The sequence below is a fragment of the Hyla sarda genome, chromosome 1 (assembly GCF_029499605.1).
Source record: "Hyla sarda isolate aHylSar1 chromosome 1, aHylSar1.hap1, whole genome shotgun sequence".
NCBI lineage: Eukaryota > Metazoa > Chordata > Amphibia > Anura > Hylidae > Hyla > Hyla sarda.
This window is the reverse complement of record NC_079189.1, coordinates 6,256,144-6,268,250: the sequence shown is the minus strand read 5'-3', so window position 1 is coordinate 6,268,250 and position 12,107 is coordinate 6,256,144. Positions and strand designations below refer to the sequence as shown.

General features: G+C 42.4%; 1 protein-coding gene across 4 annotated transcripts in view; it reads left to right on the top strand.

Annotated features, from left to right (window-relative positions):
- Window positions 1–961: 961 nt before the first annotated feature.
- Window positions 962–12,107, top strand: part of WDR54 (WD repeat domain 54) — a gene marked incomplete at its 5' end in the record, with an annotated part of 40,461 nt that continues 29,315 nt past the window's right edge. For 2 of the 4 annotated variants that reach the window (XR_008848168.1, XR_008848172.1), the window contains 4 exon segments: window positions 962–1,062; window positions 1,256–1,418; window positions 2,788–2,862; window positions 2,953–3,152. Coding sequence is in view for 1 of the 4 variants with exons in the window: in XM_056541719.1 (XP_056397694.1) it covers window positions 962–1,062; window positions 1,256–1,418; window positions 2,788–2,862; window positions 2,953–3,084 (471 nt within the window). 4 annotated transcript variants of the gene reach the window in all.

Genomic DNA, 12,107 nt, shown 5'->3' with positions numbered 1-12,107 from the left:
CATAGGAGCAGAACGTTGCTTGTACTGATGTGACAGGAATAAATCAACACTTTTTTCACTGTTCTTTGGAGTGCTGCGTTATTGTTGGATCCTATATATATATTATATATATGTATATATATATGTGTGTGTGTGTGTGTATATATATATATATATATATGTGTGTGTGTATATATATATATATATATATGTGTGTGTGTATATATATATATATATATGTATATATGTATATATATATATGTGTGTGTGTGTGTGTGTGTATATATATATATATATATATATATATATGTACTTTTATTAGGGAAGGGGTTAAATCACTTTTATTATCTTTATTTTTTTTTTTTTTTTACACAATGTTATAGTCCCCATAGGGTGTTCAACTGCTCCAGCCTGCCAAGGTCAAAGCTGATTGGGACACCGCGGTGGTTTTTACCATTTTTAGATGCCGCGATCAACTTTGATTGTGGTATCTAAGGGGCTAATGTCAGGCATCACTTTGATCGGTGATGTCCAGCATTAACCACTGGGACCACCCCACTATGACCCGCGCGCAGCTCCTGAGCACGCATCATTGAAGGGGAACAGGACAAGAGCTTAAATCCCTAGAGGTTAAACATCTACATTGAGAAATGGTCCAAAATTCTTACAAATCTTATTTGGAGATACGAGAAATGTTTAACTTTACTGTAGGGGGATTAAAATGAAGGGTTAACCCTTTTCTCCCTGCATTGTGGACGTTTACTCGCACAGTGTGCTCAATAAAAGACGTAAGCAGTACAGCTGGTGTTATTACTGAGGTAACATTATGTTTGTCTAAACTCGTCACAATCAGACCACGCATTTTTTTTATTATTCATCAATGCAGGAATCCAGCTCATTCCAGAGGGTTCATTTACTTTTCTTTATTTTTTTATGCAACTATACACACAATGCAATTATATATCTCACCTATACTTGGCAGGACCGGGATGCCGATCTGGTGACGGCAGATGACTCCGGTGTACTGTGTGTCTGGAAGTCTGGGGAAGATTTCCGGTTGGTGACGAAGATTTCGGCGTATGGGTGAGTGCACTATGTGAGTGTCCAGTGTGCTATCAGCTGTTGCAAAACTACAACTCCCAGTATGCCCGGACAGCCGAAGGCTGTCCGGGCATACTGGGAGTTGTAGTTTTTGCAACAGGTGAAGGCACACTGGCATTGTCGGTACATTGTGGTGTCTGCATTTGATGTATGACCCTTCTCCTGTGTTGTCCAGGGTCACCTGCTCCTCAGTGAAGTTGTGGGACGGGGTAATTGCCGCGGCTTACGGCACCGGGCAGATCCGACTGTATGATGCCAGAACTGGAGCTATAAGTGCTGAGATGGATTCCCATGCCAGGTGGATCTACACCCTGGACATCGCTCCCGAGACCGGAAGAGTAAGGTCCTATGTAGATGTCTTAAAGGGGGACCCCCCTGCGATCTCCGCTGCGGCACCCCAGTCATCCGGTGCACGGAGAAAACTCTGCTCCGTGGTGGATGACTGGCGATTACAGCCGCCATGCCCCCCCTCCATTCATGTCTATGGGAGGAGGCAAGACGGCTATGTACTAGCCGTCACACCCCCTCCCATAGTCATGAATGGAGGGGGCGTGATGTCAAGAACACTGAAGCTCCAAGCTTCCGTGTTCCGGACGCCGCCGCTGCCAGCCGGAGATTGTGGGAGGACCCCTGTGATCAGACATCTTATCCCCTACCCAAAGGATGTTTTTCGCTGGAGTACTCCTTTCAAGGAGATATCCAGTGCTGAAAAACGTATCCCCTATCCCAAGGATACCTGCTATCTGGCCAGCGACACTCTGGTGTCGCTTAAAAGATCACACAATTGCCGCCTCTACATGTTTCGCCGCCTCCGCGGCTTTCTCAAGAGGCAATGGTGGCAATGGCAGGCCATTGCCACCATTGCCTCTTGAGAAAGCCGCGGAGGCGGCGAAACATGTAGAGGCGGCAATTGTGTGATCTTTTAAGCAACACCAGAGTGATCCTTACAATAGGCAGCCACTGCAGGGCTACCTAGTTACTTAAGAGGAGACTGCTCCTGCATAACGAATTCACTGTTATATTTGGATCACCTGGTTGTCAGTTTTAACCTTATTTTGTAGTTGGGAATTATCTTTTAATAATAATTAATAAAAGTTATTTTTTAGGGGTAAGCAATAAGGGTTTACACCCCGGGCTCTGGCCTTGGGGCTTAGTTATTGAGTTGAAATATGGCCCCTTACTACCCTAGGGTAGTATATATATATATATATATATATATATATATACTGAACATATATATACATCCCTTACATTATATCTATAGTTGACACAATACTGTATATATATATATATATACATCCCTTACATTATATCTATAGCTGACACAATACTGTGTATATATATACATCCCTTACATTATATCTATAGCTGACACAATACTGTGTATGTATATATATATATATATATATACATCCCTTACATTATATCTATAGCTGACACAATACTGTGTGTGTGTATATACATCCCTTACATTATATGTATATCTGACACAATACTGTGTGTGTATGTATATATATATATATATATATATATATATATATATATATATATATACACACATCCATTACATTGTATCTATAGCTGACACAATACTGTGCGTGTTTATATATGTATTAAAGATAGATAAAAAAATATATATATGTATAATCCTCTATCCACATCCGATACTGTATTTCTGAGACAGTCCTCTCTGTATTTTCCCTCCAGTTGCTCTCGGGGGCAGAGGACTCCTTTGTACAGATCTGGCAGCTGCATCGCGGTGAAGATTCGGGGGTCATTGAGGTGACGTCTATAGGTCATTGGGGGGGGGGGGGGGGTGTCTGCTGTTGATCTCCCTATACGATTATTCATTCTGGACATTGCTTTGTGTAGGTCGAGCATCGTCACTCGGAGTGTGTGACAGACACCCAGATCTGCGGCGCCCGCTTCTGTGACCCCCAAGGATCATCCTTTGCTGTGACCGGCTACGACCTGAATGAGATCATCAGATACGTGCAGCTATAAGAAGGGAAGGCTCCAGACTTATCATCAGATACACCTCACCGTGCACCATGGAGGCAATAGAGATCCAGGTAGAGGGGGGGGAGCAGTCCTGGAGATTGGGGAGATGTAGAGTACTGAGCAGATGTGTAACTATAGAGGAGGAAATACATAGCGCCCCCTCCCCATTAGGCAGACAGTGAGAATACATACAAATGTTCTACCATTCTCTGACACCTGCAGATGTTCATAGAATTAAAGGGGTACTCCGGTGGAAAACTTTTTTTTTTTTTTTTTGTGTAATCAACTGGTGCCAGAAAGTTAAACAGATTTGTAAATTACTTCTATTAAAAAATCTTAATCCTTCCAGTACTTATTAGCTGCTGAATACTACAGAGGAAATTATTTTCTTTTTTTGGAACACAGAGCTCTCTGCTGACATCACGAGCACAGAGCTCTCTACTGACATCTGGCACCAGTTGATTTAAAAAAAAACAAAAAAAAAAACTTTCCTACCGGAGTACCCCTTTAAGGCATGGTTTCCCAACCAGGGTGCCTCCAGCTGTTGCAAAACTACAGCTCCCATAGCAAATCCCCATAGCAAAACCTATCCTGCTCTGGACCGTTCCTAAAAATGGACAGAGATGTCAGCAGAGAGCACTGTGCTCCTGATGTCAGCCGAGAGCTCTGTGTTCCAAAAAGAAAAGAATTTCCTCTGTAGTATTCAGCAGCTAATAAGTACTGGAAGGATTAAGATTGTTTTCAATAGAAGTAATTTACAAATCTGTTTAACTTTCTGGCACCAGTTGATTTAAAAAAGAAAAAAAAAAATTTCCCACTGGAGTTCCCCTTTTTAAGGCAGCGTTTCCACACCAGGGTGCCTCCAGCTGTTGCAAAACTACAACTCCCATTGCAAATCCCCATAGCAAAACCTATCCTGCTCTGGACAGTCCCTAAAATGGACAGAGATGTCAGCTGAGAGCACTGTGCTCGTGATGTCAGCAGAGAGCTCTGTGTTCCAAAAAGAAAAGAATTTCCTCTGTAGTATTCTGCAGCTAATAAGTACTGGAAGGATTAAGATTTTTTTTTAATAGAAATAATTTACAAATCTGTTTAACATTCTGGCACCAGTTGATTTAAAAAAGAAAAAAAAAATGTTCCCACTGGAGTTCCCCTTTTTAAGGCAGCGTTTCCACACCAGGGTGCCTCCAGCTGTTGCAAAACTACAACTCGCATAGCAAATCCCCATAGCAAAACCTATCCTGCTCTGGACCGTTCCTAAAAATGGACAGAGATGTCAGCAGAGAGCACTGTGCTCCTGATGTCAGCCGAGAGCTCTGTGTTCCAAAAAGAAAATAATTTCCTCTGTAGTATTCTGCAGCTAATAAGTACTGGAAGGATTAAGATTGTTTTCAATAGAAGTAATTTACAAATCTGTTTAACTTTCTGGCACCAGTTGATTTAAAAAAGAAAAAAAAAATGTTCCCACTGGAGTTCCCCTTTTTAAGGCAGCGTTTCCACACCAGGGTGCCTCCAGCTGTTGCAAAACTACAACTCCCATAGCAAATCCCCATAGCAAAACCTATCCTGCTCTGGACCGTTCCTAAAAATGGACAGAGATGTCAGCAGAGAGCACTGTGCTCCTGATGTCAGCCGAGAGCTCTGTGTTCCAAAAAGAAAAGAATTTCCTCTGTAGTATTCAGCAGCTAATAAGTACTGGAAGGATTAATTTACAAATCTGTTTAACTTTCTGGCGCCAGTTGATTTAAAAAAGAAAAAAAAAACTTTCCCACTGGAGTTCCCCTTTTTAAGGCAGCGTTTCCCAACCAGGGTGCATCCAGCTGTTGCAAAACTACAACTCCCATTGCAAATCCCCATAGCAAAACCTATCCTGCTCTGGACAGTCCCTAAAATGGACAGAGATGTCAGCAGAGAGCACTGTGCTCGTGATGTCAGCAGAGAGCTCTGTGTTCCAAAAAGAAAAGAATTTCCTCTGTAGTATTCAGCAGCTAATAAGTACTGGAAGGATTAAGATTTTTTTTTAATAGAAGTAATTTACAAATCTGTTTAACTTTCTGGCACCAGTTGATTTAAAAAAGAAAAAAAAAATGTTCCCACTGGAGTTCCCCTTTTTAAGGCAGCGTTTCCACACCAGGGTGCCTCCAGCTGTTGCAAAACTACAACTCCCATAGCAAATCCCCATAGCAAAACCTATCCTGCTCTGGACCGTTCCTAAAAATGGACAGAGATGTCAGCAGAGAGCACTGTGCTCGTGATGTCAGCCGAGAGCTCTGTGTTCCAAAAAGAAAAGAATTTCCTCTGTAGTATTCAGCAGCTAATAAGTACTGGAAGGATTAATTTACAAATCTGTTTAACTTTCTGGCACCAGTTGATTTAAAAAAGGAAAAAAAAAATTTCCCACTGGAGTTCCCCTTTTTAAGGCAGCATTTCCCAACCAGGGTGCCTCCAGCTGTTGCAAAACTACAACTCCCTGCATGCCCGGACAGCCAACGGCTGTCCGGGCATGCTGGGAGTTGTAGTTTTGCAACAGCTGGAGGCACCCAGGTTGTGAAATGCTCATTCTGCATTGTTATACATTCGCTATGATTATAGACAGTATTACCTATCACATGTGCAGGGTGGGTGCGCTTCTCATATTTACCACCAGGTGTCGCTGTGAAGCAGCAGTGGGGTGGAGCATCTATATATCTGTGCTATGTATATACAGGCAGCCCTGATGGATTACATATCTATAAATACTCAGCAGACGTCTAGGGGGGGGGTGGGGGGGGGCTACATCGTACACAACCACAGAAATAACACCATGTGACACAGCTGGACGGAGACCTGACACCGAAGGCTACTCCACTTGTGTGTCACATTAATCCTCCGTCGACCTCGCAGTTGTCCTGAAATACTCTGTGCTGCTGCCGGAGGCCCTTTCAATGATGTCATGCTTTTTGGGACCTCCCACAAGTTCAGCACACATCTGAATTAGGCCTGGGTTCACACCACGTTTTTTCAAACACGCTAACCGTATACGGTTTTCCGCAAAAAAACGTATACGGCCGTATCCGAAACCGTAAGCATAGAGAATGCATTGTAAACCGTATTCCAAATGTTGTGTACGGTTGCATCCGTTTTTGCCCCGGATACGGTTTTGCCGATTTTTCAACCGTAGTCAAAAACGCTGTCGACCACGTTTTTGCCTCCGGTTGGAAAACCGTATGCGTTTTCTTTTAACATTGTTGTCTATGAGAACCGTGCACAGAATTTCAGAATACGGTTGCACACGGTTTTTCTAATCCGACACATGCGCAGATTGGAATTTCAATAGAACAATAGTAACTTTATTAAATCGCTGGAAAACTAATTCCTACAAAATAGCAAAACCGTTGGCAAAAACTGATGCAAACGGATAGAACCGTACGGGGAAAAACTGTATACGTTTTAATTTGGAGTCATACGGTTGTATAAGGTTGCATACGGTTTTTGCCATACGTTTTTTAGCGGAAAACCGTATACGGTAACCGTATTTGAAAAACGTGGTGTGAACCCAGCTTTTACTCTATACTGCTGGGGACCCCTCCTGCTGCCTTCAGTTATGTTAGGCTGCATTCACACCACGTTTTTGCAATACAGTTCCCGTATACATAAATGTGAAAACCGTACGCATTGACTCTCCATTGAAAACCGTATGCCAAAAGATGCATCAGGTTGTGTCCGTTTTTGCATCCTGTACGTTTTTTTGTAAAAAAAAAACAAAAACGTATGTCTCAAAACCGGACCGAACTGTATACAACCGTATAGACCTCTGTACGGTTTTAAACCATATACGGTTTGAAAACGGATGTCCGGTTGCATACGGTTTAAATAAGTTTTTTTGGGGAAAAAAAACTGATACGGTTTTATGTTTGTCCTTAATTAAATAAAGTTCTTCTTGTTCTATTTGTGGGAAGAACTTTCGGCATGCAAACTGCAAAACCGCATTGTGCAAACCGGATGGAACCGTACGCACATACGGTTCGGTACGGTTCCCATAGACCACCATTTAAATAAATAAAAAAACGTATACGGGTTGTATCCGGTTTTCTACCCGGACATAAAACCGTAGTAGACTACGGTTTTGTGTACGGGGGAAAAAAACGGATAGAAGCGTAAATGATGCAAAACGTACACAACCGGATTCTACGGTTGGCATACGGTTTTCTATAAAATGTCTATACATACGGTTTGCAATACGGTTCCATACTTTTTTTTCACTGAAACCGGATACGGGAACCGTATTGCACAAACGAGATGTGAATGCAGCCTTTGTCAGTTTTTTTTTTTCCCGTACCCAAAACCGTAGCCTTCCACGGTTTTTGGTCCGGATGAAAAACTGTATTAAACCTTATACGTTTTTTTTTTTAACATGGGAGTCAATGGGAACCGTACAGAACTGTATGTGCGTACGGTTCCATCCGGTTTTCACCATACGTTTTTTGACTTTGAACAGTTTTTTTTTCTTGAAATTTCAATCAAACAAGTGAAACTTTATTCAAAATGGAGTGAAAAGTTAAAGGGGTTATCCAGGAAAAAAATTTTTTTTTTTTTTATATATCAACTGGCTCCAGAAAGTTAAACAGATTTGTAAATGACTTCTATTAAAAAGTCTTAATCCTTTCAGTACTTACGAGCTTCTGAAGTTGAGTTGTTCTTTTCTGTCTTAAAGGGGTTATCCAGGAAAAAAACCTTTTTTTATATATCAACTGGCTCCAGAAAGTTAAACAGATTTGTAAATGACTTCTATTAAAAAGTCTTAATCCTTACAGTACTTACGAGCTTCTGAAGTTGAGTTGTTCTTTTCTGTCTTAAAGGGGTTATCCAGGAAAAAAACTTTTTTTTATATATCAACTGGCTCCAGAAAGTTAAACAGATTTGTAAATTACTTCTATTAAAAAATCTTAATCCTTACAGTACTTACGAGCTTCTGAAGTTGAGTTGTTCTTTTCTGTCTTAAAGGGGATATCCAGGAAAAAACTTTTTTTATATATCAACTGGCTCCAGAAAGTTAAACAGATTTGTAAATTACTTCTATTAAAAAAACCTTAATTCTTTCAGTACTTTTGACCTTCTGAAGTTGAGTTGTTCTTTTCTGTCTAAGTGCTCTCTGATGACACGTGTCTCGGGAACCGTCCAGTTTAGAAGAAAATCCCCATAGCAAACCTCTTCTAAACTGGGCGGTTCCCGAGACAGGTGTCATCAGAGAGCACTTAAGACAGAAAAGAACAACTCAATCCTTTCAGTACTTATGAGCTTCTGAAGTTAAGGCTGTTCTTTTCTGTCTAAGTGCTCTCTGATGACACGTGTCTCGGGAACCGTCCAGTTTAGAAGAAAATCCCCATAGCAAACCTCTTCTAAACTGGGCGGTTCCCGAGACAGGTGTCATCAGAGAGCACTTAAGACAGAAAAGAACAACTCAATCCTTTCAGTACTTATGAGCTTCTGAAGTTAAGGTTGTTCTTTTCTGTGTAAGTGCTCTCTGATGACACCTGTCTCGGGAACTGTCCAGTTTAGAAGAAAATCCCCAAAGCAAACCTCTTCTACTCTGTGCAGTTCCCGAGACAAGCAGAGATGTCAGCAGAGAGTTCTGTTGCCAGACAGAAAACCACAACTCAACTTCAGAAGCTCATAAGTACTGAAAGGAATAAGACTTTTTAATAGAAGTAATTTACAAATCTGTTTAACTTTCTGGAGCCAGTTGATATATAAAAAAAAGTTTTTTCCTGGATAACCCCTTTAAAAACCTATACGTTTTTTTCTTAAAAAACAGATGCAAATGGACATAATTTTTTTTGAACCGTATACGGGTTAAAATTTGTGCACATGTTTTGTTACAGTTTAGTCCGGTTTTGAGGAATCAGTTTTTCATCAAAAACCTGATACAGGAACTGTATTGCAAAAACGTGGTGTGAATGCGCCCTTACTCTCGGGCTTTGCTCCTGACATACTCTGTGCTGCAGAGAAGACTGTTTCTTCCACTTTGTAACTCAGTTCTGTGACCTCACAAGCAGATCTGCTGAAATACTCTGTGCTGCTGATTTTCTGTGCTGCTGCATTCGACACAATTCCTGGGTGGTTCATAGTAGGATCTTCCTCCACTCACTTCAGTATCTGTCTATAGCAGTGGTCTTCAACCTGCGGACCTCCAGATGTTGCAAAACTACAACTCCCAGCATGCCCGGACAGCCAACGGCTGTCCGGGCATGCTGGGAGTTGTAGTTTTTGCAACATCTGGAGGTCCGCAGGTTGAAGACCACTGGTCTATAGCAATGTTTCCCAACCAGGGTGCCTCCAGCTGTTGCAAAACTACAACTCCCAGCATTCATGGACAGCCATTAGTATCTGTGGGCTGAAAGAGAAAAAAAAAAAGCAGAAAACTGCAATTCTGAGTAGGTTAAGTTTTTGCACTGTTCACTTTGCAGTAAAACTGATACATTATATTTATTTTTTATCTTTTTTATTTTGCAGCTGTACCTAATTTATATCATTTGTTAATTTATGTTTTACAACTCAAAAAAAATAAAACTTAAATTCAAAAAAAAAAAAATGCTTTGAATCACCATATAATTAATATATATTTTTTTTGCACCATGACCTGTAAAAAACATTTTTTTTTTTCCAACTGTAATATTTATTAAAGAGTTTTTCAGGAACAACAATGCCAAATACAAGAAACATATAAAGATAATATCTCAGGGGCCGAAGCTCAAGAACAATCGGCAAATTACAGTGACCCCCCCCCCCCCCCCCCCCCCGACATACGATCATTTCAACATGCGACGACCTCTAAGAGGCAGCATCAACATCCGATGCTTTTGTATGTGGGGGCCATCGCATAAACGGCTATCCGGGAGCGCTGAGTGCTTCAGCTGCCGCCGGATAGCCGTTTACGGTGCCCCGTGTGCTCCGGTGATGGTCTCTTACCTGTCCTCGGGGCTCCGGAGCGTCCTCTTCACGATCCCCTCCATCGTCGGCGCTCTCCATCGTCGTCATCACGTCGCCGCGCACGCCGTCCCGTCATCCAATAGGAGCGGCATGCGTAGTGACGTGATGACAGCGACGTACCCAGGCAACAGAGACGTTCCGGAGCAGCGGAGACACCACGGGGACGCGGCGACAGCAATGGACCAGCAGCAGTGGTGGACCAGGGCAGCGGTGACGGGTCCGGAGCGGCGGGGACAGGTGAGTATTACTTCCTATACTTCCTACATTGCATGGATCCCTCAACATACGATGGTTTCAACAAACGATGGTTCATTTGGAACGGATTACCATCGTATGTTGAGGGACCACTGTACAGTGAGAGCACAGGGGCCGAAGCCCAATAACAATTGCCATAAAAGAAAACAAAAAGTAGAGCCAATATAAGCTAAGAGGATCACAGGAAATCTGGGAAAGACCTCCGGTACCAAAGTTTAGTACAGGAGACCAGTAAAGGCTCGGCCAAACGTGCTCCCACGTATCGGCATCTACTGGTACTAAGGTTGTAACAACCACGGACAAGGGAAGGGAGGGGCAGGAAGGACAAACAGTCGATACACAAAGACAAACACAGAACAGCCACATTAGGCAAGATAGAAAGGAAAAAGAAAGAAAGGGAAAGAAAAAGGAAGGACATGACCTGTAAGTTATTGGTACCATTTTGGAACTAGAGAATTTCAATGCGAAATATGGTGGAAAAATTCTCAGCCATCCCATTGCTATGGGAATTTGCTCCTGCTCTGGACAGTTCCTGAAAAGGACAGCCCTGGTATATGCCAGACCCAACCTCAAAAGAGCAGCCAACCTAACTGTTTACAAGATGGAAACACTCAGCTCCTTGTACAAGATCTTTATACAGTCCCCTTACACACAACAGACCCAAAACTAGGAGGAACAGATCAAAGGTGAAGTCATGGCTCACCCAGGAGATCTTCCCTGATCCTGGATCAGTCTATACCTTTAGGCCATGTTCACACCTTTGGAATTTCTTTGCAGGATTCTGCATGGATATTCCACAGCAGAGTCCCATTGAATTTCCACACAGCATGTTTCCGGAGTGGAAATTCCGATTTCCATGTCCGCAGAAAGAATGAACCTGTCAATGCTTTCTGCAGACTCCACACGGAATGCATAGCTATCTACAGTCATGGCAGTAAATGTTGGCACCCCTAAAAACTATTTTAAGAAAATGAAGTATTTCTCACAGAAAAGGATTGCAGTAACATGTTTTGCTATACACGTGTTTATTCCTTTTGTTTGTATTGGAACTAAACCAAAAAAGGGTGGGAAAAAAAGCTAATTGGACGTAATGTTGCTCCAAAAATGGTCTGGACAAAATTATTGGCACCCTTTCAAAATTGTGGATGAATAAGATTGTTTCAAGCATGTGATGCTTCTTTAAACTCACCTGGGGCAAGTAACAGATGTGGGCAATATAAAAATCACACCTGAAAGCAGATAAAAAGGAGAGAAGTTCACTTAGTCTTTGCTTTGTGTGTCTGTGTGTGCCACACTAAGCATGGACAACAGAAAGAGGACTTGAGAACCAAAATGAACAAGTTACAAGTCCATCTCCGGAGATCTAGATTTGTCTTTGTCCACAGTGCGCAACATTATCAAGAAGTTTGCAACCCATGGCACTGTAGCCAATCTCCCTGTGCGTGGACGAAAGAGAAAAAATGATGAAAGGTATCAATGCAGGATTTTCCGGATAGTGGATAAGCAGCCCCAAAAAAGTTCCAAAGATATTCAAGCTGTCCTGCAGACTCAGGGAGCATCAGTGTCAGCGCGAACTATCCGCCCACATTTAAATGAAATGAAACGCTATGGCAGGAGACCCAGGAGGGACCCCACTATGGAGGAGACCCAGGAGGACCCCACTATGGAGGAGACCCAGGAGGACCCCACTATGGAGGAGACCCAGGAGGACCCCACTATGGAAGAGACCCAGGAGGACCCCACTATGGAGGAGACCCAGGAGGACCCCACTATGGAGGAGACCCAGGAGGACCCCACTATGG